Source organism: Durotheca rogersii, assembly GCF_024521655.1.
Source record: "Durotheca rogersii strain YMJ 92031201 chromosome Unknown GGS23scaffold_20, whole genome shotgun sequence".
In the NCBI taxonomy this organism is placed as follows: domain Eukaryota; kingdom Fungi; phylum Ascomycota; class Sordariomycetes; order Xylariales; family Xylariaceae; genus Durotheca; species Durotheca rogersii.
Genome location: NW_026251251.1, coordinates 445,102 through 469,143, shown reverse-complemented (window position 1 = coordinate 469,143; position 24,042 = coordinate 445,102). Strand labels below are relative to the sequence as shown.

The following is a 24,042-nucleotide window of genomic DNA, read 5'->3' as shown; positions in this document are numbered from 1 at the left end:
CACAATTCCACTTTAGCACTGTCGCTATTGCACCGTATTCCGGGTCTTCAGTCCACTCAGGAGAGCGAACGTTTTCGGGCATCAGGATGCGACTGAAGGAAGGATGGCCAATTCGCTGGATAAGGTCTCTCTTATAAGCGGGAAGGACGGGCTGGACTAGGCGAACTGGCTAGTCAGGTCGCCGTGCCTGATTTTCTCGCGCGAATCTCGTGCATCCAGGATATTTACCAACCTGTCGTCGTCGACGCCCCCCGTTATCTCTTATACCAGCGCCGCGTTTCCATGCCGGGGCCCGCCCTCCGCACCTAACGACAGACTGACGGACTTGTCTGCTGCGAAGCTAGGCATGGTCGGCATTCCAATTCGCCTGTGCGATTGGATCCCGCGGCGTAAGGGCCTGTGGCGTGACAAATTATCGTGGCCTCCGCACGTAGTCGGGCTCCAACCTTGGGAGGTTTGGGGGGGGGACAGCTAGCAAAGCTTACATACAAGATATGGGGCACGCTTACTCTGGCTAGTCTGCCGTTCATCAAGTGGTAGAACGTGTTATGGCTGGTAAGTTGTTGTTAGTGCGTAGGTGCGTCAGTTGTGGGTTGCGTGTACCTATGTATGGCACACCCCGCGCCCCCCAGTTGCGCCCCGCTCGCCCAGCGACCGTGTCAGCGTTCGCAATTGCTCGTCCCTCCCCATCGCCGCCCGATCACGTTGCGAGAGGTGCGCTCGAGCCTATCCGCCCGCCAATTGCTGTGGCTTGCGAAGCTTCGTTGGGTTGAAGGCTCGTGAATTGGGTTTTCCCCTCCCGTCCCCGTATACCGGTCCAGCGTCAGTATCTTGCGAGAAGCTGGTGCTTGTTGGTTCTGGGGATGGCGCCTTAAACTACCTAGGTGCCTATCAGTGGTGCGTGACGTACCTACCTAGGTAGGTACCTAGGTAGGTAGGTAGGTACCTAGGCACTGTACCTACGCGCATGCACGCAGCGGAAGTCCCTTGGGTACAGGGAAGACATGCAGACCCGGATCCAGGCAGGCAGGCAGGCATACCTAAGGTAGGCCGGTCTCGCCAGCGGCTCTCCTACTCACTGCCCCAGGTATGTACATATCTTGTGTGCTGCGACGTTGGGTAGGTTCCTGACACGGCTGGGCAGAAGCCTCCCATGTTCAGACTGAAGGGGAGGGCGGGAGAGAGAGCTGATAACAGCCAGGACCGAGTGAGAGACGGGAGTCACTGGCCCAGCTGGCGAAGTACCGACGAGGCGAGGGGTACTTGTCGGTACTTGTCCCGCTGACAGGGTTCCCAACTCCAAGCACCCAAGTCGTCGCACACCCCTGCGCCGCCACGCCGCGATTCCCCTGTCCCCCTCCCCCTACCCCCCTGTCCGCCTTGTCTTCTTTCTAGTCCTGCCTCATAATAGAATGCGTTAACGAAGTGGAGGGAGGTCGTGGTGACTCCTCGACGACGCACACCACCAGCCAGATTCCGTGAACGAAGGCCCCAAGCAGAGGTCGCCGGTCTCGAGTTGCCTGGCGAGGACGGACTTCGCTTTGGTTGGATCTGAGAGTGCTGGTAGACGGTATCCCCCCCTCTCTCTGGTCTGCCCCACCACCCCTTTGCCCTTCCCACCAACTTCACTTTCGCTCTCGTTTTTAGCATTTCCCTTTTACCTTTTATATCCCTTTACACCATATAGGCACACCTGTACGTATCACAATTCCAAGGACACTTCAGGAAACTTAACGAGCACGCTGATCCTTTTTATCCTCCCTCCTCTCTTCCTCTCTCTCTCCCATTCTTCCTCTTCTCACCTGTCCGTCCCATTTCCACATCTCCCTCCTCGAGCGCCCTGTTGTCATTTGCAATCTCCCCCGCCCGTCGTTCACACTGTCGGTCTGGCTCCTATAAGTGGTCCTGCCGGAGTCTCTCATATCCACTGCTCTGGGTGAGCACGACGACAATACCAATTAAACATCGCCCGCTGAATTGCCCACGGCTCCTATTTTTAATCAGAATCTGTTCGCATAGCTTTGAACAATCCCGCAGCAGCGGCGACGGGGACATCTATTCCTGCCCGCCTTAACTCCGAAACTAATCTCTGCGGCCTTCCGCCGATTTCTGGTACTTACCTCAGACCCTGGCTCTGACCGAAGCCAGACTCAGGGCCGGTCGTTGATATATAAAGCCCCCCTCCCAACTCGGCTCTCCTCCATTCGACCCCATCCTCTTCCCGCTAGAGCCGTTCGTCACCACTTCGATCACATACGCAGTCACACCGAAAGTGTTCCCGCCCCGGCATCTATCGAGTGAATCAATTCCCACGCAGCTGGGCTTCTACCTGATTTGCCACTTCACTCCCAATCGGCCCACACAGAGCGGCTTATCGGGAAACGATGTCTGACAACCCGACATCGCCAACTGCCTTCCGCGTGGAACGGCTAGCCAACCCACATTCTGCTCCGGCCTCGTCCCACAGTATGGACCTATCTACGATGTCAGCCGTGAACCCATCCCGGGAGCAGCCTTTCAAGAAACCCCTAGATATCAGCAACCTGATGTCTCCTCCCGAGCCTCCCAGATTCGATTCGTTCTCGCACAATCAAAATAACTCCAAGCCGATGGGCAAGGTCTCCAGCGTTCGACGCACGGGCCCGATCCCGCCGCTATCGCCCCCCATCTCGCCTGCCACCAAGACCGACGATCAGCCCGTCAGTGTCGTCTCCATGCCTAACATTCCTGTGAAGGACCCCATCCTATATCCCGGGCGGGACACGACAGGCTCGCCCCAACAGCAGCCACTGTTTGTCCAGGACGATCCTGTCGACACACGCCGAATCGTGGATGAGCACACCGTCTCTCGGCCGGCGGATCTCTTCCGCAAGGCGACCCCTCCTCGGCCGGAGGACTACGCGTTGATATTGTATTTCAGCTCCCGGGTGATGGAGATGTACCGGGCGGACCCGCAATCCTACCTGGAACGAGAGCGTGCATTCCTGCTGGCAGACAGACAGGCCGGTTTGCGAAACGGTCGGCCCAAACTTCAGCCAATCCTCCCCGCCAAGCCGACACAGGTTCGAAAGGAAACGCAGCGTGCGAAGAACGCGAAGCCGTGCAAGGTGACCAAGGCAACGCAGTCTCACACCACGGCCGCCCGTCCCATCCGTTCCTATCCTCCCACAGGCCACGGACAGCAGGCGACTCACCGTCTACCCAGCGCAACGCCCGATCCTTCGCCACGCCGCGCAGTTGCTCCGAATCGGGAAGATAAAGACTTTAACTCGGTGGAAGACTTCTGCCCCCCGAAAGAGGCGCTCCCGGACCGGCCCAACAGTCTCAAGGTGGACTGGAAGGGGACTCCGATCGACTTGACCAACGACCCGCACCGCGAAAAATTGCATCCCGAGGAACTCTCCCTGGCCGCCAACCTCCGACTCGACTGCGCCACCTACCTTACTAGCAAGAAGAGAATCTTCGTTCGACGTCTCGAGTGCCTCCGCATGGGCAAGGAATTCCGCAAGACGGACGCGCAACAGGCTTGCAAGATCGACGTCAACAAGGCGTCGAAATTGTGGATGGCCTTTGACAAGGTCGGCTGGCTCGATAAGGCCTGGATGGCTCCTTACCTGTAGTTAGGGAGTCAGGATTGCATAACATTTATGGTCCGTCGAGCATAGATCGTGGCGTCTAGCGAATGCCTTCCCCTCTCACCACATCCCCCCCCGGAGTGCCGCCGATTAGAGTTATCGCTCGACTCAAGCCTGCGACTTTTGAGCCAAGCACGGATTTGGATTTCTCTCCTTCCTTGGTCCTGGAAACTTCTCTTAACCCCCTTTTCTCTCTTTCGGGAACACCGACATCCGTTACCGGTATCATATCACAAGAACGAGTGTTTTTGTTTTGTTTTGTTTTGTTTTGGTTTTTTTTTTTCCCTCCCATCCCACCCACAGCATAACGGAATTACCATGATACCCCCCCACGGAGTGAACGCACGTCCACCCGCACGGTTACCCTTTAAAGATGTCTTTTTCTTTCCCGGTCTGCATGAGGTGATTTTGGCCGTTTTTTTGGTGGCGGTTCGGTTCAGGTTGGATTCGGTCGCGTCAGGTCAGGCTCGATCACATTGGGAATATAACTCTGCATCATGTATGGCGTTGGGTCGGCCCAGCAGCGCGCGTCACGGGCCTTGGTTGGGTTACCGGGACGGGACGGGGATCTCGGGACACATAAGGCGTGTCGGCACGACCTAGTATGTAGAGTGCCGAAACGGGCCGGCACTGTCTTGGAATCTTGGAATTACTTGGAGGGCTTTCTGGTTTACAGCGGCACGGGGTGTGACTAGGGTATCGCACAGTCTGGCTGAGCCAATATACATACATGCAATCTTACGATGACGATGGGAATATGCAAGACGGATTTCGAACGCAGGTCATTCCGGTCGCGTTGCTTGCGAAAGCAGTCCCGGCACTATTTTAACTACTGTTGAGCGATAGCTGGCCAGGTTGCGTAGTAATCGTGGGTTTACGATGGAGAGAGTTCCGGGGGCCGACAGCGGCGTATTGGCGCATGGACGGGACCTGATGGGATGAAGCCCTGCAGGCGAGATGGCTGGCGACCCAGGGCAGCGGTGCGGGCTCCGATCCGCCTGCCGCCATGCTGGCGTCCCTTGCTTTAGCGCTTGGCTGGCGGGGGCGTCGCCGCGGAGCCGGATCGGCGGTACGGTGGTATTCTAGTCAAGACAGGCAACCCAGAAAGGACAAACCGACGGCGACAACACGCTAGCGAGAACCGACAGTGGAACAGAGCGAGCAATAGCAGTGATGCGGCCTACTACACTGCTTACCTACTGCCTACCTACCTCTCTACGACCGCAGACGTGTGCGCGGCCGCCGAGGTAGGGGGGGAGGGGGGTTCAGCGTCGCGTCAGATGGCTTACTGGCGGGCTACTAGTCTGTCTATGGCATACGTATCAACTAGCGAGCGGCAACAACCGATCCGAACCCGCTCCGTCTCGTGGCTGGCGGGCTATCTACAGAGAGGAGATAGAACAGACTCTAGATAATTGAGGCATGTCCCTGATGGGATCGTGCGGTGTTACGGCGCCCCGGTAGAGGCCTATGCGCGAGCACGGGCAGGCAGGGATGCGTGTACAGTGTAGATGCACATATGCACATCACATATGCACATCGTACGGGTCGGCTGCACAGGGACACAAGGCCACCGATAGCCAGGGCGAGCGCGCGCGCGAGAGAGCGAGAGAGAGACAGAGACAGAGACAGAGACAGAGAGAGGAGGGTCGGATGGGAGAGGCGGACGAAACAACCAGCTCGGCCGATTCTGCGATTCCCCCACTCTGGCCTCGCCCACATGGCAGCGCTACACTATATCGCTATCTGCCGTGCCTTATAATGCCGACGCTACGGATCCTATACGCGCCTAGCGTGACATCGCGCCGCCGATACGACTAGGCTAGGGGGAGCCCGCAGACGTCGCAACGGTGACATCGCGCCGGCATGTGTGTGCATTGTCCCAGGTCTTTTTTCCCCATCCTCTTCTCCTTTACACACACGCACTCTCTCTCTCTCCATTCTCTGTCCTCGCTGTCTCTCTCTGTGTCCAGGGATATGCCTAGGAGACACCTACGTACCACCTACATACGCAGCACAAGCATAATAAAGAATCTGCACGAGAGGGAGGGGGGGAGCCAAGTAGGTAGGTAGGTAACTAGCAATGCGGGCCTATTTACACTTGTCTCGTCTCTTCATGCGCGGCCATCGCAGATCGCACCCGAGTTGAAACGCCGCGGACGCCCCGTTTCATTTCTGCATGCCTGGTTTTTTAATTATCTAACTGCCTACATATACATAACATATATAATATATGTATAATATATAGGTATATTCAATTCCTATATAGGTATGTGTATGTACTATATATATCCCCGTATCACCCATATACATATACGTCCGGCGCCCTTCCCTCCCCCCTGTAACCCCTCCCCCTCAGAGGACATACATATATATATTCCTATTCCTATTCCTATTCCTTACCACGACATGTTGTGGGAGGTTACACCTACCTATGCCTAACTTACACGAATTCACACCGAGTTACACGCGCCGTCAACATCCACACACACACACAGGTAAGGTAGGTGGGTATATCATGGAGTAGACAGCGCACACTCGACCCACAGGCACAGGCACGAGACACAGGGAACCCGATAACATAGGTACCTACCTATAGGTTATGCCGATGCCAAAGGCACGAACAATATCGAGGAATTCCCAATCCCCTTCCCCTCTTTGCCAGCTCAATGCCCACGCCGCCGTTCTTGCACTCATGGCTCTTAGCAATATCCCGTGCGCCGATGTACCTCCTACCTACCTGTTAGCCAACCTTGCCTACCTCGCCTCGTCCCCCGCCTCGCCCTCGCCCCTTCGTACGTGTCCCATCCCGCACCACCCCGCGTCGCCGCCGGGAGGCTAAGTAGATTAAGTACCGGAGCGCGCGCTTGCTTTGTTGCCTCTACCCGCCACGGACATAGAGCTCTCTGCCTACGAGGAAAGTAGTGGAAATACCTCCCTGCCGTGCGTCAGACGGACAGACGGCTGCCGAGGCATGAAACGGCACGTGGGACACACACACACAGACACCCCTGTGCCCGTTCCTTTCATTCCCATCCAGCCATCGCTTCAGTTCATGCTGTGCCCCAGCAGCATCGCGCTGCCACGTCTCTCTGGCGCCGCCCGTCACTTGGTGTCATGGCTCTAGAGAGGAAACTCGTTGACACCCTCCCCCCTCCTCCCCCCGGGTCGGTCGTTGCGCTAAGTAGGACGAGGCCCTGTGGACTAGTTGGACGGGAGCCAACCCAGCCACGGATCGGATCCCGTCTTCGGGACAAACCGCCAGATCAAACCAGTCTCGTTCGGATCCCGCCCTCCCGATCCTGCTGTTACCCGGGCTGCACCTCCATGCCCGGCGACCGACCCTGGTCGTAGACATATACGGCACAGGAATTGGACAATGGGCGAAGCCAGAATGCAACATTCCGAATCCATCAGCTATCTTCTTAATTTGCCTTTCCCCATGTCCTTTCTCTTCGGTGCGGTATCAAAAAGACAATGTTATTGTTACGGGTGCCACGTGCCCCATTTCCTGTGGTTGTGCGACATGACTCCATAAAGGGGCATTCTCGGTACCTACCCACCGATGTTCTTCCCCAATACCGAGATGGCGGCATCTCTCCCTACTACGATCCGACCAGGCCGAATAGCACCCTAACACTCAGACGCAATTCCTCATGGCCTACAATCAGGATTTCACCCTAGATGCTGATATCTAGGACAGAACGGGTTTCAGTTCCCTTGCCAATGCTATTGCGGCGAAGGACTTCCACGATACCTGACTCCGTCGGCTATCTATTGTGGCATACGCGAGGTTGTCTAAGAAGTGTCGGTCTTTCAACAGCGGTGAGAAGGATGGATAGGTTTCGTATAGCTTCACTCCCGTCCCTAGTCCGTTCTCTTCTGCCAGAGACAGCACCAACAGCTTGGGTCGCTGAGGCGGGCAAGGAGGCGAAACGGCAATATACCCCGCTGGAATCCCGCTTGCTTACGCGAGCACAGCGGCACAGTTTTTGCCGCTCAGATTCCCAAGTCGTAGATACCTAGGTAGCTGGAGGCATCGTCCAGGACGACCTGCGAATCGGAGCCTCCCTAGCCGAGCGAGTTGGTAAGAGACCCGTCTCAGGCCGCTCATCGGCCACGGGTGAGTCCTTTCGCGGGAACTGGGTATAAGTAAATAAACGTTATGAAAATACCTCTCCTCGGTCGTTGGATTCAGCCTTTCGGAATTCGCGTTTGGGGGGATCGGCTCCTTTTCTAAGACGAGGACAGCTTTGGTGATGTCGGCGGTGCCGCTCGCCGCCTCGAGATGCCTGCCTAATATTCGACATCACGGCTCCGCTACGTCCCAACATGTTACCTAGTGTATTGTCCATATGAGACACCGTTGCTTGAGAGAAGGACGGTTAGCTACTATACGAAGACAAGGCGGATGCGTGCATGCTGGCTGCCGAGTCGAGCGAGGCCTGGCGGGATAAGGAGCGCTAGGGTGGCTCCCTGAATCCCTCCCTTCCTCGCAGCGGCTAGACAGGTAGCTCTAGCTCGGCCGCGTAGCATGCCGGCTGCCCTGAATTCCATCACTAAATTCCATCACCCACCTCGAATAGCCTAGGGAGGCCGCAATAGGTACGCCTAGCGACGTAGGCGAGATTCGGCGCGCGAGAATGACGGACTGCATCTCTTTCCCGCCCAGGTTGCGTGTCTTAACCAGGTACCCGGGAGCACGTCATTGATGAGACCAGTGATAAATACTTGACTCCTCCGCAGGACTAGGTAGATACCTCCTATTACTTCCGATGGCAAGGAGCGAATAGACGCCTGCCTGACTTGACATGCCTACGCCACCACGGCCGCTTCCCGATCGAGTGTTCCTCTCCAGCACCATTATTCAACTTTGCTGGCCCCAATGCGTCGCCTCCCACCTTCCATTGGTCAGCTACGCCCTACGTCCCCAAGTGTATCCGCGTAGGGAAAGAAGGACAGAGAGGGGGTGAAACATATAAAGAGAGAGAGAGCCGCTACGGCTGAACCGCTGCCAGCCTTCCCGTCCCTTTTCTTCGTCAATCTCCAGCTTCACCCGGACCACGATTCACCGCACGACTCACACATCCTCACAACCGGCTGTCTTGTCCTCTCGGCCACCGTGGAATGTCGAAGCGGACAGAAACCTCATGATCGCTCACACTGTAATAGTTGGGAACTGCCCCCACCATGCCTGGCACTGCCCGTTCCCAGCCAGCAGACCGAAAAAAAAACGGCTGGTTTGTTCCGCATATCTCTCCTGCTTCGGCTCTGCTAAACGATAATACCCGCGCCCACCACGGGATAACGCGGTACGACCTCACCGCCAGCAATCGAAGTCTAAACCATCCTTTACACTACCTCGGATCGGGACATGTACTGGAGCTATCAGAAACTAGTAGGGAGGCGCACCACATGGTATGTACCTATCTGATTACATACCTCTGCTTCTGCACCGCCGGTAACGACGTACTGACACTCGCGACCACATTCTGTCCGGGGACAGCCCGCGATAGGCTCGTGGGTCCGCGCATCTTGCGCATCTGCATATATATCGACCTCTTTCTTTGGATCTGCCTCGGTAAGCAAGATCAGATACGGCCGAAAAGGATCACAGCTCAGCAGGGAGTTCGATTAATGGCGTTACCGGATGAGCTAAATAACGAAGACTACCAAGTAGTGCTGTTAGGAATCGAGCCTACCCTCCATCAAGTTGTCAGTTTAGCAGATACGGTTGGGCCATCCCCACCCCAAGCACCACTGCTAACGACGCTCTCACTGGATTCAACCTGTATGGTTTTCAAACCTAGGGACTCAACCCTTGGCCTTCTACCTTAACCCCGGAGCCGCTTTTACCTCTTCGAAACTCATACAACAGCTAGCGTCCAAGAACATACTGGTTATTGATACTCCTTCAGGCTTACACCGTTCCGTAGGCTTAGTAGAGGTATTCAATAAAGTTCTCCAACAAGTATTAAATAAAGCCGTCAACCCTATACCCCCTCAAGACCCATCAGATTAAGACAACAAAGTCCCGGGCATCATAGCCCAGATAAACGCCAGATACATCACATCCATAAGCTACTCTCCATTCGAAATCCTATACGGCCATCTACCAATCGGTTCCCTTAAAGCCGAGTATCCTCCTTCTCACCTCACAGACCTCCGAGCTGCCATGACTAACCCTTCCTTTGAACGCCCTGACGAAAAACAACACGCTCTAACAGCGCTACTTGGTAGTCTTCGTCATTTAGCTCGTCTGCAAGGGGTTCTCCGAGATCCGGCAGAGAGTCATCGATATCACGTCCAACGATGGACACAGCCTGTCCCCCTCTGCCACGACGGACTTCATTAGGCTGAATATTGCCCCCTGGAGGAAGACGTTGAAGCAGCACCTGCGGAGAAGAGGTCTAGGAAGAGAGGGGAGAGGAGGGCCGAAGCAAGGGCCAAAAAGAGACAGAAAAGCACCGATGAAGCCATGCGCATCGACCGCTTCATTAAAACACTAGGTACCTATAACCGAGAGCGTAACACTTGATCGCGATAATAGCAATACTGCTCCGTCCGAGGATTAGACGTTCGGTGCAAGTAGCGAAGCACCGGACGTGTTGTCGGTGCATCGAAGAGGAATAGCGTGGACACGCTGTAGGGGAACCAGATGGGAACAGGAACAGCCACAGCTGCCAGATTCTACCAGTGGAGGTGATTCGATGCTCCTGCTCCCCCGTCTAGGCCGAACACGGGAGTCTCACACTGGGACCCCTTCGTGGGTGCCTCGAAGAGAATAGATGTCGATTAATTATCTAGGTAGTAGGTACGGAATAGATATACACGATCGACTGGTGAGCACGACTTGTGGGGGATGTCCCGTTTGAACCGCGTCGCAGCTTTGGTAGCCTTGAGGCTCGCATGTGGCTACCGAATGAACGGATGGGCGAGTAATGAATGGCGTGGGGGCGGTGGGAGAGAGCAAATCCCTTCTGGGATCCTCTACGACGGCGAAATGGGCCCGCCGTGCTTCTCCAACGCGTTGGCGTCCTGGTGGCAGGTCAGGGAGCTGAACTTGCCGTTGTGCTTTGTCGGGATGGTCGGCCATATGCCCTGAAAGCTGAAGCCGAGCTCGTTGGTCTTGCAGCCCTTGGCTCTGTTTTTCCTTCATCTCTTTAGCAGCTGGCAGGTCAGTCGGGAAGGGGAAGAGGAAACGCACTGGAACAGCGTGCAGAAGACGTCGTCGCCGCCCGCCGTCCCGACGGAGCTGATCGCGTCGTCCCACTCGGGGGGCAAGTCATCTGTCCACACGCCGCACAGGGGGACCGTCCGTCAGCGACCAACCCGAGAGTCTCGCGCGAGACGCGCGGGCCGGGCGTCGAACTTACAGCAGGCCTGGCCCTTGGTCGGACCCACGAACTCGGCAGTTGCGCGGGTAGGTGTCCTTGCAGACGAGCACCGCGGGGCCCTTGTCCGTCGAGATCTCGCTCGGGGGCTCTTCTTCGGCGCGCGTCTCCGGGGGCGCGGGCGCGGCCAGCGGGAGGAGGGGGAGCAGGGCGAGAACGGCGACGGTCGGCGACTTCACAGCGAGGCTGGAACGAGTGCGTAGCGTTGGGTGTCCGTTTGACTGTCGGCGGCAGCAGAGGCTACGAGAGATGAGAAGGGGTTGGCGGGAAAGAAGGGTGGGTAGGCACCTCGAGACAGCGCCCGAGCAGAGGTGGTGGGCTACAGTGGTGTTTATTCTCCTGGCGCCGAGGGCCGACACACGTACGCCCCACGGCCAGGCCACTGACGCCTCTACATACGTACCAGTCTGTATCGCGATCCAGCATTTCACGTACCCGACTTACTATGGTCCGGGTAGGCTGCCGACCCTTCGGAGGAAAAAGGACCCCTGCTAGGCAGGCATGGCTATGGCTGTCCCTCTGTTAATGGGCGCGGGCTACTCATTAATTATGCCCATCTCGACTTGGTCCACTGGTATTGGCAATTTGGTAGGTTCAATCGTCGCTTGTTGGGAATTGGCTCGGTGCCTTACACCCGGTAGGTATCTTCTGGCGCGGGGGAAATGGGAGACGGCGGAAGAATCTTTATTTTGCATTAGGCACCTACATAATAATATCTGTCTCCTGTCTATCTCGCTACCTATTCCGGCTGGTACTTGAGCACGAAGGGAAACGTCTCGGCGACGTCCCAGTCCTCCTCCTTCGACGCGTCGCCGAATATCCTAGCGCCGCTGACCAGGAACGCGTAGGTGCCCTCGGGGAGGACGGTGCCGTCGTCGAGGCGGCCGCCGAAGTTGCTAGCGGCGCCGTTGCGGGCGAGCAGCGCCAGCGGGGACCCCGGCATGGCCCCGAGGACGTCGTAGCCCTTCCACCGCGTCGTGGGCAGGCCGGTGTCCGTCAGGGCGATGACGTCGGCGCGGAGATGGGGAACGTTCAGGGTCGGCCGGATGATGAGCCGGGGGTAGATGACGCGGCCCGTGATCGGACTGCCGGGCCGGTTGATGGTAAAGGTGGTGTTGGCGACCACGGGGATGTTGAAGTGGCCGTCCGTGCTCGTCAGGTAGACGCCGCCGTCCCAGCCGGGCTGGACCACGGGGGTCTTGTGCAGGCTGCCGAGCACGCCCAGGTACGGCAGCACCAGAGACTCCTCCCTCGTGCTGTTGAGCGTTATGTACCCGCTGTACACGGGGAGCAGCGTGGCGTTGAGGCTCTGCGGGGGCGTCAGCGTCACGGTGACCTCGACGGTGCCACCGGCCGGCACGGTGATCTCGTCCGAGGAGAAGCTCAGCTCGGCCCAGTCGTCGACGCCGGGGTTCGGGAAGTAGGTAGTGGTCAGGAAGGGACTGCTGTTGTCGGCGAAGGTGTTCATGGTGAGGGTCTTGGCGTGGCCGAGGACGTAGGTCACGGGCTCGTCGGCGAGGTTCTCGACGACGAAGGTGCGCGTGCCGACGAAGTGGTCGCTGTCGTTGAACGAGAGGCTGCTCGCGCTCAGGAGCGTCGTCGCGTGCGCCGCCGCCCACGCCTGGACGATGCCGGCGCCCTGCTGTGCCACCGGCGCGACCACGCCCGGGTGTGCCGCCTCGCCGTCGAACCAGCCCAGCGGCTTCGCCGTCGCCGCGACCAGCCTCTGGAGCGTCTGGGGGTCGCGGGTGCCGCGGGCCTCGGCGACGAGCGCGAAGATGCCCGCGAGCAGCGGCGTCGACATCGAGGTGCCCGACAGGACGCCGTAGCCCCCCAGGGCCAGCGGATACGTCGAGAGGATGTCGCCGCCGGGCGCGGCGACCTGGGGCTTGACGTTTACCTCCTGGGTCGGGCCCCAGCTGGTCGACCTGCTCATGTACCCGCCACTGACGGGGTTGTCGAGGTTCTCGATGTAGAGCCCCGAGGAAGACCAGTCGTTGATCTGCACGGTGATGTTGCTGCCGCCCGCCAACAGGGGGACTATCTTGGCGCCGAACCGAGACGACGCCGTGGCCACGGCTTTGATTTCCTCGTTTCTAAGCCAAAGGCTCGGAAGGTCCCTACGATTGTGTGCTGTTAGCCGTTGTGGGTACTAACGAGGGAGCCGTCGAAGGCTGCTCCCCCCCCCCCCCCCCCCCTTCATTGCAAACGCGATGTATTAACTTACGCTCCGGTTTGGCTGTACCAAAGAACATACTGGGCCCCCTTGGCAGCGAGATTGCCAGCCTGGCTTTCAACGGTACAATCGGAGCCGGACGTCGGCATCCGCAACAAGACCACCTTCTCCGATAGATCTGGCGTATCGTCGGGCAGCGCCGCGCAAGCGTCTGTCTCCGAGGCCGTGTCGTTGCTGACGGCCCACAGGGGCAGGGTGACATTGACTGAATAGGTGGGGCTGCCGAACTGGAGGCCGAAAGCCGTAGTCTCGGCCGCGTCGTCTACGGTGTAAGTGGCTGCCTTGGCCATTGACGGCAGGACGCTGTTCTCGACGGAGCCGACGGCGGTGACGTTGATCCCGGACGCCGGGGTCGACGGGTACCACAGGCCGAGATGGCCCGAGTTGCCGGGGGCCACGACGACGGGGACGCCGGCGGCGGCGATTCGCGAGGCAGCGATGGCCCAGGGGTCGGAAGACCAGCCGGAGTCGTCGCCGGCGGAGCAGGAGATGATGTCGCTGCCGTCCTCGAAGGCGGCGTTGAACGCGGCGATCAGCATGTCGTTGGTGGTTTCGCCGCCGCAGCCGGTGGCCTTGTACATGCCGAGCTTGACGCCCGGCGCGGCGCCGGTGAAGCCGTGCTCGTTGAGCTGGGCGGCGATGATGCCGGCGACGTGGGTGCCGTGGCCGACGCAGTTGTCGAAGGGATCCGGGTCGGGGACCGGGACGGGCGACGTGTCGTTGTCCCCCTTGAAGTCGTAGCCGTACTCGACGAGGCAGCCCGGGCCGAAGCAGCCGCCGAGCGCGGGGTGGGTGTAGTCGACGCCGGTGTCGACGAGCCCGATGCGGATGCCCTTGCCCGTGTAGCCCTCGGCGTGGAGCTTGTCGACCTGGGTCATGAGGTGCGGAGCGAACCCCTCGGGGCTGCTGCCCTGCTGGCGCTTGACGCGCCTAGCAAACTCCGCCACGCCGCCGCCGACGTGGGTGACGTTGGGCTTGGGGAACGAGATCTTCCGCACGGGCCATATGCTCTTGACCTCGGGCTTCGCGGCGATCTGGCCGGCAGTGAGTTCGGGCTCAGAGGGAAGCTCCTTCAGCGTGAAGGACGCCCCCTTGAAGAGCTGGTACTTGAGCTCTATGCGGTGCTCGACCTCGATGCCGTCGGCTCCGAGACCCCGGTAGAACGCGTTGGGGTCGTCGTCGCCTTCGAATTCGACGATGTATGCCCCGGGGACGATGGAATCGTCCGCGGCGGGGATGACATCTGTCGGCGCATCGGCGGCAGCGGCGACTGCGACAGCCCTCGTGGTGTAGGTCAGCGCCCCGAGCAGGGGCGCCAAGGTCGACTGGACTCTCATCGCGCCTGGGGTCGAAAATCAAAGCAGACGCGTCTCGTTTCTCGCAGCGGTGCCAGGGTCCTGACGAAAAATACAAGAACCATCGTGAAGATGCTCGTCCGTCATGTCCTATTTATCTCAGTCTTGGTAAGTGGTGTCGCGCCCCAACTACCCACCAACCCACGCATCGTCGGTACTCTCGAACCGGACACGAGCTATACTGTTCACACCCCCGGTCTACTCCCTCTACATGGCCTGTCCGGAGGTGATGTCCCATTTCTCATCCAACGCCCGGGCGATTATTCCCCGAATGGAAGAGGCTATTAGCCCGTCATGCGGTTTACGTGGGAATTTCTCGTATGGGACGGCCGCCAAGCCTCTGTCACGGGGAATGCGACCCCTGGATTCTAGCCGGGGTGTGCCTGAGAGGTCAAGGATTGGGGGCCAGCAGATCAGTCAGGTACGACTTCTTATTGCCGACGAGATCCCCATCAGATCTACATACGAGCAATCTCGCGATCTCGTCGCAACATGCGGTTGTGCCTCGTTGCAGTAAGTGAAGCCGTAGGTAAGAATTATCTAATGCAGAGACGGCCCGGCGGGATCGTAGGTACCTACTTGGACGTGGGGGTAGGCCAGGGTTTGTTCGCCAGCGCCGACGGAAGCGAATCCGCAATCGCCCTTCCATAGTCGAATTCGAAAATTCGGGCTATGTCTACTATCAACCAGATAGCGAACGAGCGAGGCAGAGTAACGGCATGCTCAGTAGGCGATTAAAAAGTCGTTGCTATATTTGCATAAATTATAACTAGGTAGGTCTTTATTTATAGCCGAAGCGACTCGGTTCGGCCGGAGTCCTTGGCAGAACGAGACACGAGCTACCAAAGCTCATCCGACAGCCGCATCGGCGACAAGTCGCCGTTCTATGAACGTAGGCATGGGCGCGTAGGCTATTAGAAACCCGACAGTTGTCTCCCGTGACATGGAGCCGGGAACGCGACCACGATCTTACCGCGGAACCCGCTGCGTGTTGATCGCATGAACGTACAGACACCACCGCCACTGCTAACCTCCTCTTCCTCCTCCTAGTCCGAGTCTGGAGTAGCCCAACCACAGTTGGCCGTACCCAGCGGCTCTATACCCTCGGCCGCGCTATGCTAGCGGCGCGAGGAGGCGCGCGCTACGGAGACGCGGGTACGAGCTCGATTCCGATGCTAGCATGGGGTGGCCCTCGTCTCGAGCTAGATATGGATTCCTAGACGCTCCGGCGCGCGCGCAGCCATCCGCCGTATACGCCCTGCAGTCCCTGACCCCCGGGGGCACGCACCAGTCTTCGCAAAGGGCGAGGTGCTAGGAATCCTATCGCCCGCGTGCGTGGCTGCGAGCCGTTATTCCCGCTCCCTCTCTCCGCCCCCTCCGGCCTTCCGCTCTCGCACCCCTTCCCCTTCCCTCTCTCGTCTCTCCGCTCTCCTCGTCTCCCCCAACGTCAGAGTAGGTATGCATATCCAATCGAGGCTCGGCGGCGCTGCGCTGAGCTATGGAAGCTCGTGGGGCCGCACGCGCGGGCGCTGCGCGCGCCCCGTTGTGTCCATCTCGACGGGGTTCGGCGCCAGCGACTTGACGGGCGCGTAGTAGCCGGCGGCGCCGCCGGGCGCGTGCGCGGGGGCGATGGCGACGGAGACCGCGGGAACCTCGACGGCGGTGGCACCGGGCCCCGCGCCGTCCGCCCGCCGCCGCTTCCGCAGCGCGCACCAGACCACCACCAGCACCAGCCCCGCGCCCACGAGCCCGCCCACGACGCCCCCGACGATGGCGCCCACCGGTGCGGCGCCGGCCTGCGAGCTGCCGCTGGCGGGCACCGCTGTGGGGAAGGGCGAGGGTGTGGATGTTGAGGAGGATGTCGGGAGAGATGATGTTGATATGGACGAGGGTGTTGGGGTTGATATTGGCGTCGATGTTGACGTTGATGACGTGGATGTGGATGTGGTAGTGTCTGCAGCGCGAGGTTAGTGCTAACCAGAATCGGCAGCGAACACAACGGCTGGCCCAGGATGCCGGGGCGGACGGTAAGGGGGAGAGGGGGGGGAGAGGGGAAAGACTACTAACACGACTCCTGGGAGACGACGGCGAGCGGCAGGGCGCCGTCGGGCAGCTGGACGCCGGAGGCGGAGCAGCCGTTGGAGTAGGAGCGGGTCTGGTTCCAGCCGACGAAGCCGGCGGCGCAGCAGAAGTAGCCGCCGTTGTCGAACATGACCCACGAGGGGTCGGCGCAGCGCGGCGTGTCGACGAAGGCGCTCGTGTAGTTCTCGCCGCCGGCCGGGAAGCACGCCGCGTTGTACTGCGACGGGCACACCGTCCCCGACGGGCAGCACGCGCGGAACGGCGCCCGCGTCGCGCCGCAGTCCACCTCGTCGTCGGCCGCGCTGCACGAGTCGGCCCGCCGGATCGCCCACCCGGCCCGCGACAGGTCGACGTCCGACATGGTCGCGGTCCCTCCTTTCGTTATCTCTCTCTCTGCTTTCTTTCTCTCCCACCTGACCCCTTGCCTCTGGTCTCTCTCTCTTTTTTTTCTCCTCCCCTACTTTCTCTTTTCCCCTTCTCCTTTTCCCCCTTCTGCTAATATATCCTCGCGCTATTATTCGGGCGTTGTCGGTGCGCAGGCAAGGCACTCTGGCGAATCGGGTGCTCGGCCCCTCGCGATGGATACGGGCTGTCGGCAAATAGCTACGCAAGACGCATGTACAGGAAGTGTAGGCGCGGGATCGCGACGGGGAGGGCCTGAGGGAGACATCTTATACCTTACCGTCTGGGCGGGCGAGATGCGCCGGGCAATAAGGGGGCTGATCTCGACTCCGGGTAAGCTTATTGCTCTGCTCTCTCGCGTGTCTGCCTGCCCCCTGCTCGAAGCCCGCCGGGGTCCACCTGGCTGTTCAGCTTCACTTACTACTGCGTCGTATATTATGTACTCTGTTTGGCCACCCACCTGGGCGAAAAGCATGGGATCGTGTGGACTGTCACCGCGCGAGTTCCCGCCTTAATCTCATAACAGCCTAGGCGCACGGGGGACCTGATCTGCAGTGGGTTTCCAATCGGAATGCCTGCACACACTTACACTTACATACCTACCTACATCCTTTACGGCGTATTTGCTTACACGGTCATGTGAAAGTCCAGGTTTGACAACTCGCAAATCGCAAATTACTGCCCCTTGCGTAGTTTGGCTATAGCTTTTTCCACCTTCTTTCTTTTCCGTCCCTATCTTTCGTGTTTTGTTTTTTCCCTACCCGTCTCTTACCTACTTCGCCCGTCGATTCCTAGTCCACTGCTACGTAGCATTCGGTAGCGCGCCGAGAAAGCAGGAATACCATGCGTAGAACGCCTACCACGTCCGTCCACGCCCAGGATCAGTCTCGCCGAGGATCTCGAGAGCAGCCCTAAAACAACTAGGTAATTAATTCCCAAGCTCCAATGGGAGGCCGTCACGAGCCCAACTACACCCGTTCCTGTCTACGGGACCAGGTGTGAGTGGACCCGGCTCCCCCGTCCCTTGGCGATCCCTCGCAAATTTGCACGATGCCATCACGTATTATGAATATTTATTTACTACGCAGCCGCGGGTGAGAACAGCTTCAGACTCTGTAGCCTGCGGGAGATGCGGCGGCGTGTTGCCCGCGGATGGCGTCCATGGCAGACCAATTCTGCACGTCAAACCGCGTGAAACCAAATACCAACCTACCGTATACCGATAATGATAGGTATGCGATGCATGCGCACACAACGTACGCCTGAGGGAGAACTCTGTTAATAAATAATAAGCCACCGATCGGCCCGCCTCAGCAGGTGTGCGATGAGAGAGCCCCGGCTATGCGAAAGCAGAGCTGTTTTAGTTCTCTGTCTTGGGAGCAGCAGCGTAGGGAACGCGCAAAGAGGAACATGAGACGTGTACCTAGGTTATTATGAATCAGCCTTGACATGGTTAAGATCAACCGGTCTCGTAAAAGGAATTCAAGCTGAAGTTGTGCTGGTTAATACCTACCTTCAGGCGCTTACTTTTTGTGCCCCCGGTCTCTAGTCAGGTCAGCTAGGTATATGATATCTACTTGCCCGAGTCGAGACGCAGGTACGAAAACATGGAACTTACGAGGAGGCCTGGGAAGTGAGATAAGCCGTCGTACCGGTGGCCAATGTCAAGGGGTGGGTATCGTGCCATTGCCCGCCCTCTTATACCCTTGCCGTCCTACCCGCTCTGACTATTTCTCCGTCCCTCTACACGGTCAGAATAGGTAACCTAACAAGCTGAAACAAGTCGACAGGCAAAGTCTATGTGGTCACGTGAGGTACGGAGTCCCGTAGTTACATCCCCTTTTTCACTTGGAAATTCCTTATTTTCATATACACGTCCTATACGTAGGTATACATGCATTCCTATCAAAGAACTACGAGTAAATATCCCTTCAAGTTAAAAAAGTTCCCTGTAAGTAAGTAGGTATGCAATAGGCAGTGCCCAGTAAGGATTCCTAGTATATATTAAGACTGTGCGCGGATGCAATGCCGCACACGGCAGGCTACCCGACCTTCGACATCCTCCATATTTACACTCATTAATCCAGCCAGAAAAAAAAAATAAAGAAAGAATTAGGTGAGGTGCTACCATATCACAATCTCTCCCCAAGGGATTGTAAGAGCAAGTCTTGGGCGATGGAAAACGATTACTTCTCCTCAGCTGCGTTGTCATGGACGGCAGCGGTAGGTCTGAGCCGTATACTCCCTAACATATCTGTGCTAACACCTGCGGAATAGCCAGCGGCGGTCCGAGCCGTACCAGGAGGGCGTCTTAACCGCTAACAGCCCAGTCAACCCGACCCCAAGCTGGTCAACAAGCTTGCCAGATACGAGATTGACATCACTGCCCTGGTCTGCCCTGAATAGTGTCCTCAGGTAGGGCGTAGGACACGACAGTGGATTCGCCGTCGACTTGTTCAAAACGAAGGACAGCGTTCGTGCCCCTCACGGTCGTGCTAGTGGTCTCGTTCAACCAGAACTACGGCTACGGTAGGGTCAACAGTTGTAGCCGAGCCGGAGCCGCGATTTCGCTCGAGACGTACCATGACGCGCGCCAACAGACGTTGTACAGAATTATTTTGCGTTGGGAACCCTGCTTTTGCGAGTACCTAACCGTTCAAGGCGAGTCCTTGCAATGGCTGCTCGATGTCGGCAGAGACTGTGCGGCGGATGATGATTCCCTCCGACATTGTACCGAAGTTTATGTAAAACGCTGGAAGAATGCGAAGACATGCGGTTCCGTGCGGAGGGGAGTGGACGAGGTCGAAGTCGTACTAATATAGGTATACGACCTCCTCCTTCTTCGCTCCTACTCCCGTGATCTAGGGTGGCATCTGCAACATCCCCGGCCCCCGAGATAGGCGGCTCCGGCAGCCCTTGGCGGTGACTGATATACGTTGGACCAACGATAACGCGGCCAGGAACTGTCAGGCTGAGCGAGACGAAGGGAGGTCCTTCAGGCCGAGCATAGCCGCGTTTATCGGCGCCTGCTTTTTAAGTGGTCGTTACGTGAAAAGGTAGACGCCTACACAGCACGGAAAGCGCATACTGAATCCAACATCTGAAACAGCAAGGGTTTCAAGCCCGACCAACCAAGACAGCGTCTTCCAAGACCCATCTCACGGCGGCATCCACGAGCTCGTGTGCGAGTTCGCGGAACGCACTGGAGCTATCGGGGTCCGCCCCGGATGGTATTCGCTCATAATAACGAGAAACAGGCCACATCTCAGGGCACCACGTGTGTTCGAGAGGGCGACAGAAGGAGAGAGGTATGATAACTGAGCCAGTCCACGTCGGCAAAGGCCGATCGATAAGGTAGGTTGAGGTCGTGCCAGTTAGTGTTGGAAAGGTAGACCGATGTGCCCCAAGTCTTGTTCGCAGTTTAACGACTTGCCCGGGTCGGACAAATGGTTGCAGTTTAGCTCCTCACACATATCCAGGAGTCCCGGGCCGGTTGACGGTACTGGAAACAGAGGACGAGCGACCTCCCCGTCGGAATCACCTCCGCCAGTACTGGTCTCCTTACAGCAGCGGTAACGAGGGTTCCACCGAAAGTTACGGTCTTGCCAGTGCCACAGTCGTTGGCTAGGAAAACGAAGTGCGGGAAGCTCAGGAGAGATATCTCCAATCCGTAGACTCCCCCGCGGACAATTATTTAGCAATTCTGGACGAGAGCGCATAATCCGTCTGCCTAGCTCAAGTGCCGGCTAGAACGAGTCGTCGGCTAGGCCAAAGGATCGTTTAGCTTGGACATAGTCTGTTGAGCGCCCCGCGTTACGCCATCACCACAAGGGGATCCTAGGGTCTGTAGCGGTTGAGATGAATATGTAAGACGCTCCGGGATTTTAGGCATCGTGTCACGTGGCCTAGGTATTCTTCGTCACCTCCTGTAGCATGCCTGGAAGCGAAGTATGTACCGGTGTTATAGATAATAAGGCCAAGTAAATTGTAGTTCAGGTCCGGGGATGGGGCTAGGAACCACAACCGTACGCAGCCTCTACGCCAGCCACGCCAGGAGCAAATAGGTTAACAATCGCGTCGTCGGGTAAGGCGTCAGCGGTAAGTCTGCGGCGTGCTCCCTACGGCGGAAGACGTCGGGTTCCGGTAGAGCCGTGACCTTCCCACCGCCTCGGGAAAGCCCCAGGAGCTTGCGCATCATGCCCACCAAGTGTTTGGGCTAGGTTAATACTGCAGGCGGCGCCTTAGGACGCGGACGGAGCCGGCGTCAGAGGCGGCTGGGATATCTTGGTTGATGGACGCCGTAGTGAGGAATAGAGACATCAGGTCTGCCTCGATGACGGGACGGCCGCCACCCAAGACGGCGTGCTAAAACTCTGCGAGGACTCGACATCCTTACAGACGGAGGGTGGCAGTCAGACAGGACGGATTGCCGAGCTTGTTTGGACACGTAGGCGTCCGTAGGCGGGCATTCCTACGGCCGTGACGGCTAGTGGATGGGGATCTGAGGGAAGAAGACGGTGAAAGTGAATTGTTCCCGAGAGGGAGGAGGGGGGAGGAAAAGGCGTTCCAGTATATAGATTTAAGTATTTGTAGGTGTTGTTGAATAGTTCTACTCTTGACGAAGCAGTTATGCCACACCACACATACACATATATATATATTCAAATAGTAAAGCAGGTGCACCAGAAATCTTGATTTATATAATTGGAGATTATTCAAGTGTCGTAACCTGGTTAGGGTTCAAGCCTTCTATGAGTTAAGATACCAAAGGTAATTAGTCAAATTCGTCATCACAACGGTAGCACAGAAAAGGGGTATCCGAGCTGACCAGAGCCTGCATTCCCAGTAGTCTGCCGCCTTATTCAAAAGCGTCCCGGATGCAGGCTTCGAGAGCCGGCCGTCTAGGGCTATCGGGGCAAGGTCTAGGTACCTCGTCTCTGCTTCTTGGGCAGCAGACCGCCGTAGTCGAAGACGCAAAAGATAGAGATACGCAGACCGACACATGGATAGACGGGTAAGCGATGTGGAAGATATATTCGTAAAACTACCTAGACGCCAACCGGAGCAATGTAGTGAGAGCGGCCCGAGATCAGATACGCAGAACCACCCATTCCCCCCCATCCTCGGGGCCAAACGCCAAACGTGAATGACTATCAGACTTGGAAAACCCTTAGAAACCCCTATGTGACAATGCTAAAGCGTACCTGAAAGAGGGAGCAAAAAACATAACAAAGTGGAAACGGAAAAGCGGAGGGGGGGGATCATGGATCGACACCCCCGAAGCCTTGACGAGAGAGACTTAACCAAAATCCCTTCCGCAGAGCCAAACTGTATTCGTCTAGTTACTCGAGCGTCGGCCGCGCCTCGCGGGGTCTCCCTTCCCTTAACCCCTTATCACCACTACCTCCGTGACCACCACCATCGTCGTGGCTGTTTTTTCCGCTGTCATTGCCGCCCCCGCAGGGTCCCTAAGCCCGTAGGGCGCGGAGCCGCTGCTGCAGCGCGTCCTCTTCCTCGGGCGTCGGCTCGTTGGCCTGCTGCTGGGCCGGCTGGGGTTCGGCGCGGCTCGGCTGCGCCGCGTTGAGCTCCGAGTTGAGCTGGACGCCGGCGTCGTCCGCGAGCTTGCCCAGCAGCTCGTGCACCGCGTCCTCCGACACCTGCTGCGACGTCGTCTGCGAGATCGCGTCCTGGTAGATGCCGTTGTTCACCGCGTACTCCTCGTTCTGCTGGCGGAACTGCTCCAGCGTCATCAGAGTCTAGTGGTTCGCTTTGTTAGCTTCCGGCATCCGCAGACGAGGAAGGGGAGAAGAGAAGAGAAGGAGGAGACGGAGAAGGAGAGAGAAAGGGGGGAGGGGGGGGATCCATACACGTTCCGGGTTCATGTTCCGCTGGGCGGCCGTCATGGTGCGGGAGGACTGGCCCATCATGTGGGTCATGCGGTTCATGGCGTTGTTGGCCTGGATCTGGGCGACAGAGAGCTCTGCCATGTCGGCCATCTGATCCATCTGCTGGGCAAGGGCCTGCTTCGAGAGCAGCATCTTGGCTTTCTGGTAGGCCTTGGCGGTGTCGCCCTTGCGTAGCAGGTCTTGAATTTGCTTCTTTAGTAGCGGGTCCTGCTTCGCTGCCTTCTGGGCCTCACGGCGCGCCTGCTTGGCCTGGAACTGTTCGCATGCGGGCGCAGAAGAAGCGGTGTAAAGATTAGTGACGTGTTCTATCGCTACAGCAGTGGTGGCAGCTACAGCGGCAGCAGTAGTTAAAGTGGTCGCGGCCGGTAGTGCTGTTGTTGAGGGGGACTCGGCTGCTCTTGTTGAGGAGGATGCATGGGGAGAGTGGGTATGTAGACGTGTACAGACATATAGACAGGCCGGGGGGGGTGCTTGGGGTTCGGGGTCAAGGATGGGGAACAGGTGAAGGAGAGGGACAGTATGGGAGACGTACGCGAGCCTGGAACTCGACTTGCATGTCGCGGGCAAGCTGTCGGTTCGACATGGCGACTAGGAATGCAGAGTGATGTGGTGTATAGTAGGTTCGATGGCCGAGAAGCACGGGAAATCGGGTCCGCTGGATGTCGCTCGGCGAGGCGTCGGCTTGATACGGTTGGGATAACGAGAGATTTCGATCGGATCGGTAGGGTTGGCCAGCCGGGTAGTAAGAGGTCGGTTGGGCGGGAGAGTAGAGAGAGCGGTGTAAGAGGGGAGTTCGGAAATGTAGGATCGAAGCTGTCGTTGTCGGGTTTCACTGTGGTTGCTTGTGAGGGCCAATCGTTGTCGGGATGGCGATCGGCCTCTGGATGAATAAATGGATGGATGGCGGGTCGGGCCAGGCTGGGTAGGCCAAGGCAGACTAGAGAGTCGAGACTGATGGTTGATTGGCCCGGGGAGAGTGGCCAATGCTCGCCAGCCTTGCGCAGGCAGCGGGGCGCTCACAGAAGGCAAATG

General features: G+C 58.0%; 5 protein-coding genes across 5 annotated transcripts; 2 read left to right on the top strand and 3 right to left on the bottom strand.

The window, feature by feature from the left end:
• Nucleotides 1-2,220: 2,220 nt before the first annotated feature.
• GGS23DRAFT_206580 (uncharacterized protein) lies at nt 2,221-3,787 on the top strand. The gene has a single exon (XM_051511838.1). The coding sequence runs from the start codon at nt 2,385-2,387 to the stop codon at nt 3,618-3,620; it is 1,236 nt and encodes a 411-aa protein (XP_051369759.1). The 5' UTR covers nt 2,221-2,384; the 3' UTR covers nt 3,621-3,787.
• Nucleotides 3,788-6,157: 2,370 nt separating this feature from the next.
• GGS23DRAFT_206560 (uncharacterized protein) lies at nt 6,158-6,801 on the top strand. Its single transcript, XM_051511837.1, has 2 exons — nt 6,158-6,430; nt 6,488-6,801. The coding sequence occupies exons 1-2, from the start codon at nt 6,238-6,240 to the stop codon at nt 6,760-6,762; spliced, it is 468 nt and encodes a 155-aa protein (XP_051369758.1). The 5' UTR covers nt 6,158-6,237; the 3' UTR covers nt 6,763-6,801.
• A 4,898-nt stretch (nt 6,802-11,699) lies between these two features.
• Nucleotides 11,700-14,716, bottom strand: GGS23DRAFT_206513 (subtilisin-like protein). The gene is made up of 2 exons (XM_051511836.1): nt 13,257-14,716; nt 11,700-13,149 (listed from the first exon to the last, which is right to left on the bottom strand). Exons 1-2 carry the CDS (start codon nt 14,600-14,602, stop codon nt 11,769-11,771), a joined length of 2,727 nt encoding a protein of 908 aa, XP_051369757.1. The 5' UTR covers nt 14,603-14,716; the 3' UTR covers nt 11,700-11,768.
• Nucleotides 14,717-15,666: 950 nt separating this feature from the next.
• Nucleotides 15,667-17,547, bottom strand: GGS23DRAFT_613231 (uncharacterized protein). Its single transcript, XM_051520555.1, has 2 exons — nt 16,688-17,547; nt 15,667-16,574 (listed from the first exon to the last, which is right to left on the bottom strand). The coding sequence occupies exons 1-2, from the start codon at nt 17,061-17,063 to the stop codon at nt 16,117-16,119; spliced, it is 834 nt and encodes a 277-aa protein (XP_051369756.1). The 5' UTR covers nt 17,064-17,547; the 3' UTR covers nt 15,667-16,116.
• A 4,804-nt stretch (nt 17,548-22,351) lies between these two features.
• GGS23DRAFT_578531 (Snf7 family protein) lies at nt 22,352-23,974 on the bottom strand. Its single transcript, XM_051516995.1, has 3 exons — nt 23,543-23,974; nt 22,972-23,265; nt 22,352-22,860 (listed from the first exon to the last, which is right to left on the bottom strand). The coding sequence occupies exons 1-3, from the start codon at nt 23,591-23,593 to the stop codon at nt 22,573-22,575; spliced, it is 633 nt and encodes a 210-aa protein (XP_051369755.1). The 5' UTR covers nt 23,594-23,974; the 3' UTR covers nt 22,352-22,572.
• Nucleotides 23,975-24,042: the final 68 nt, after the last annotated feature.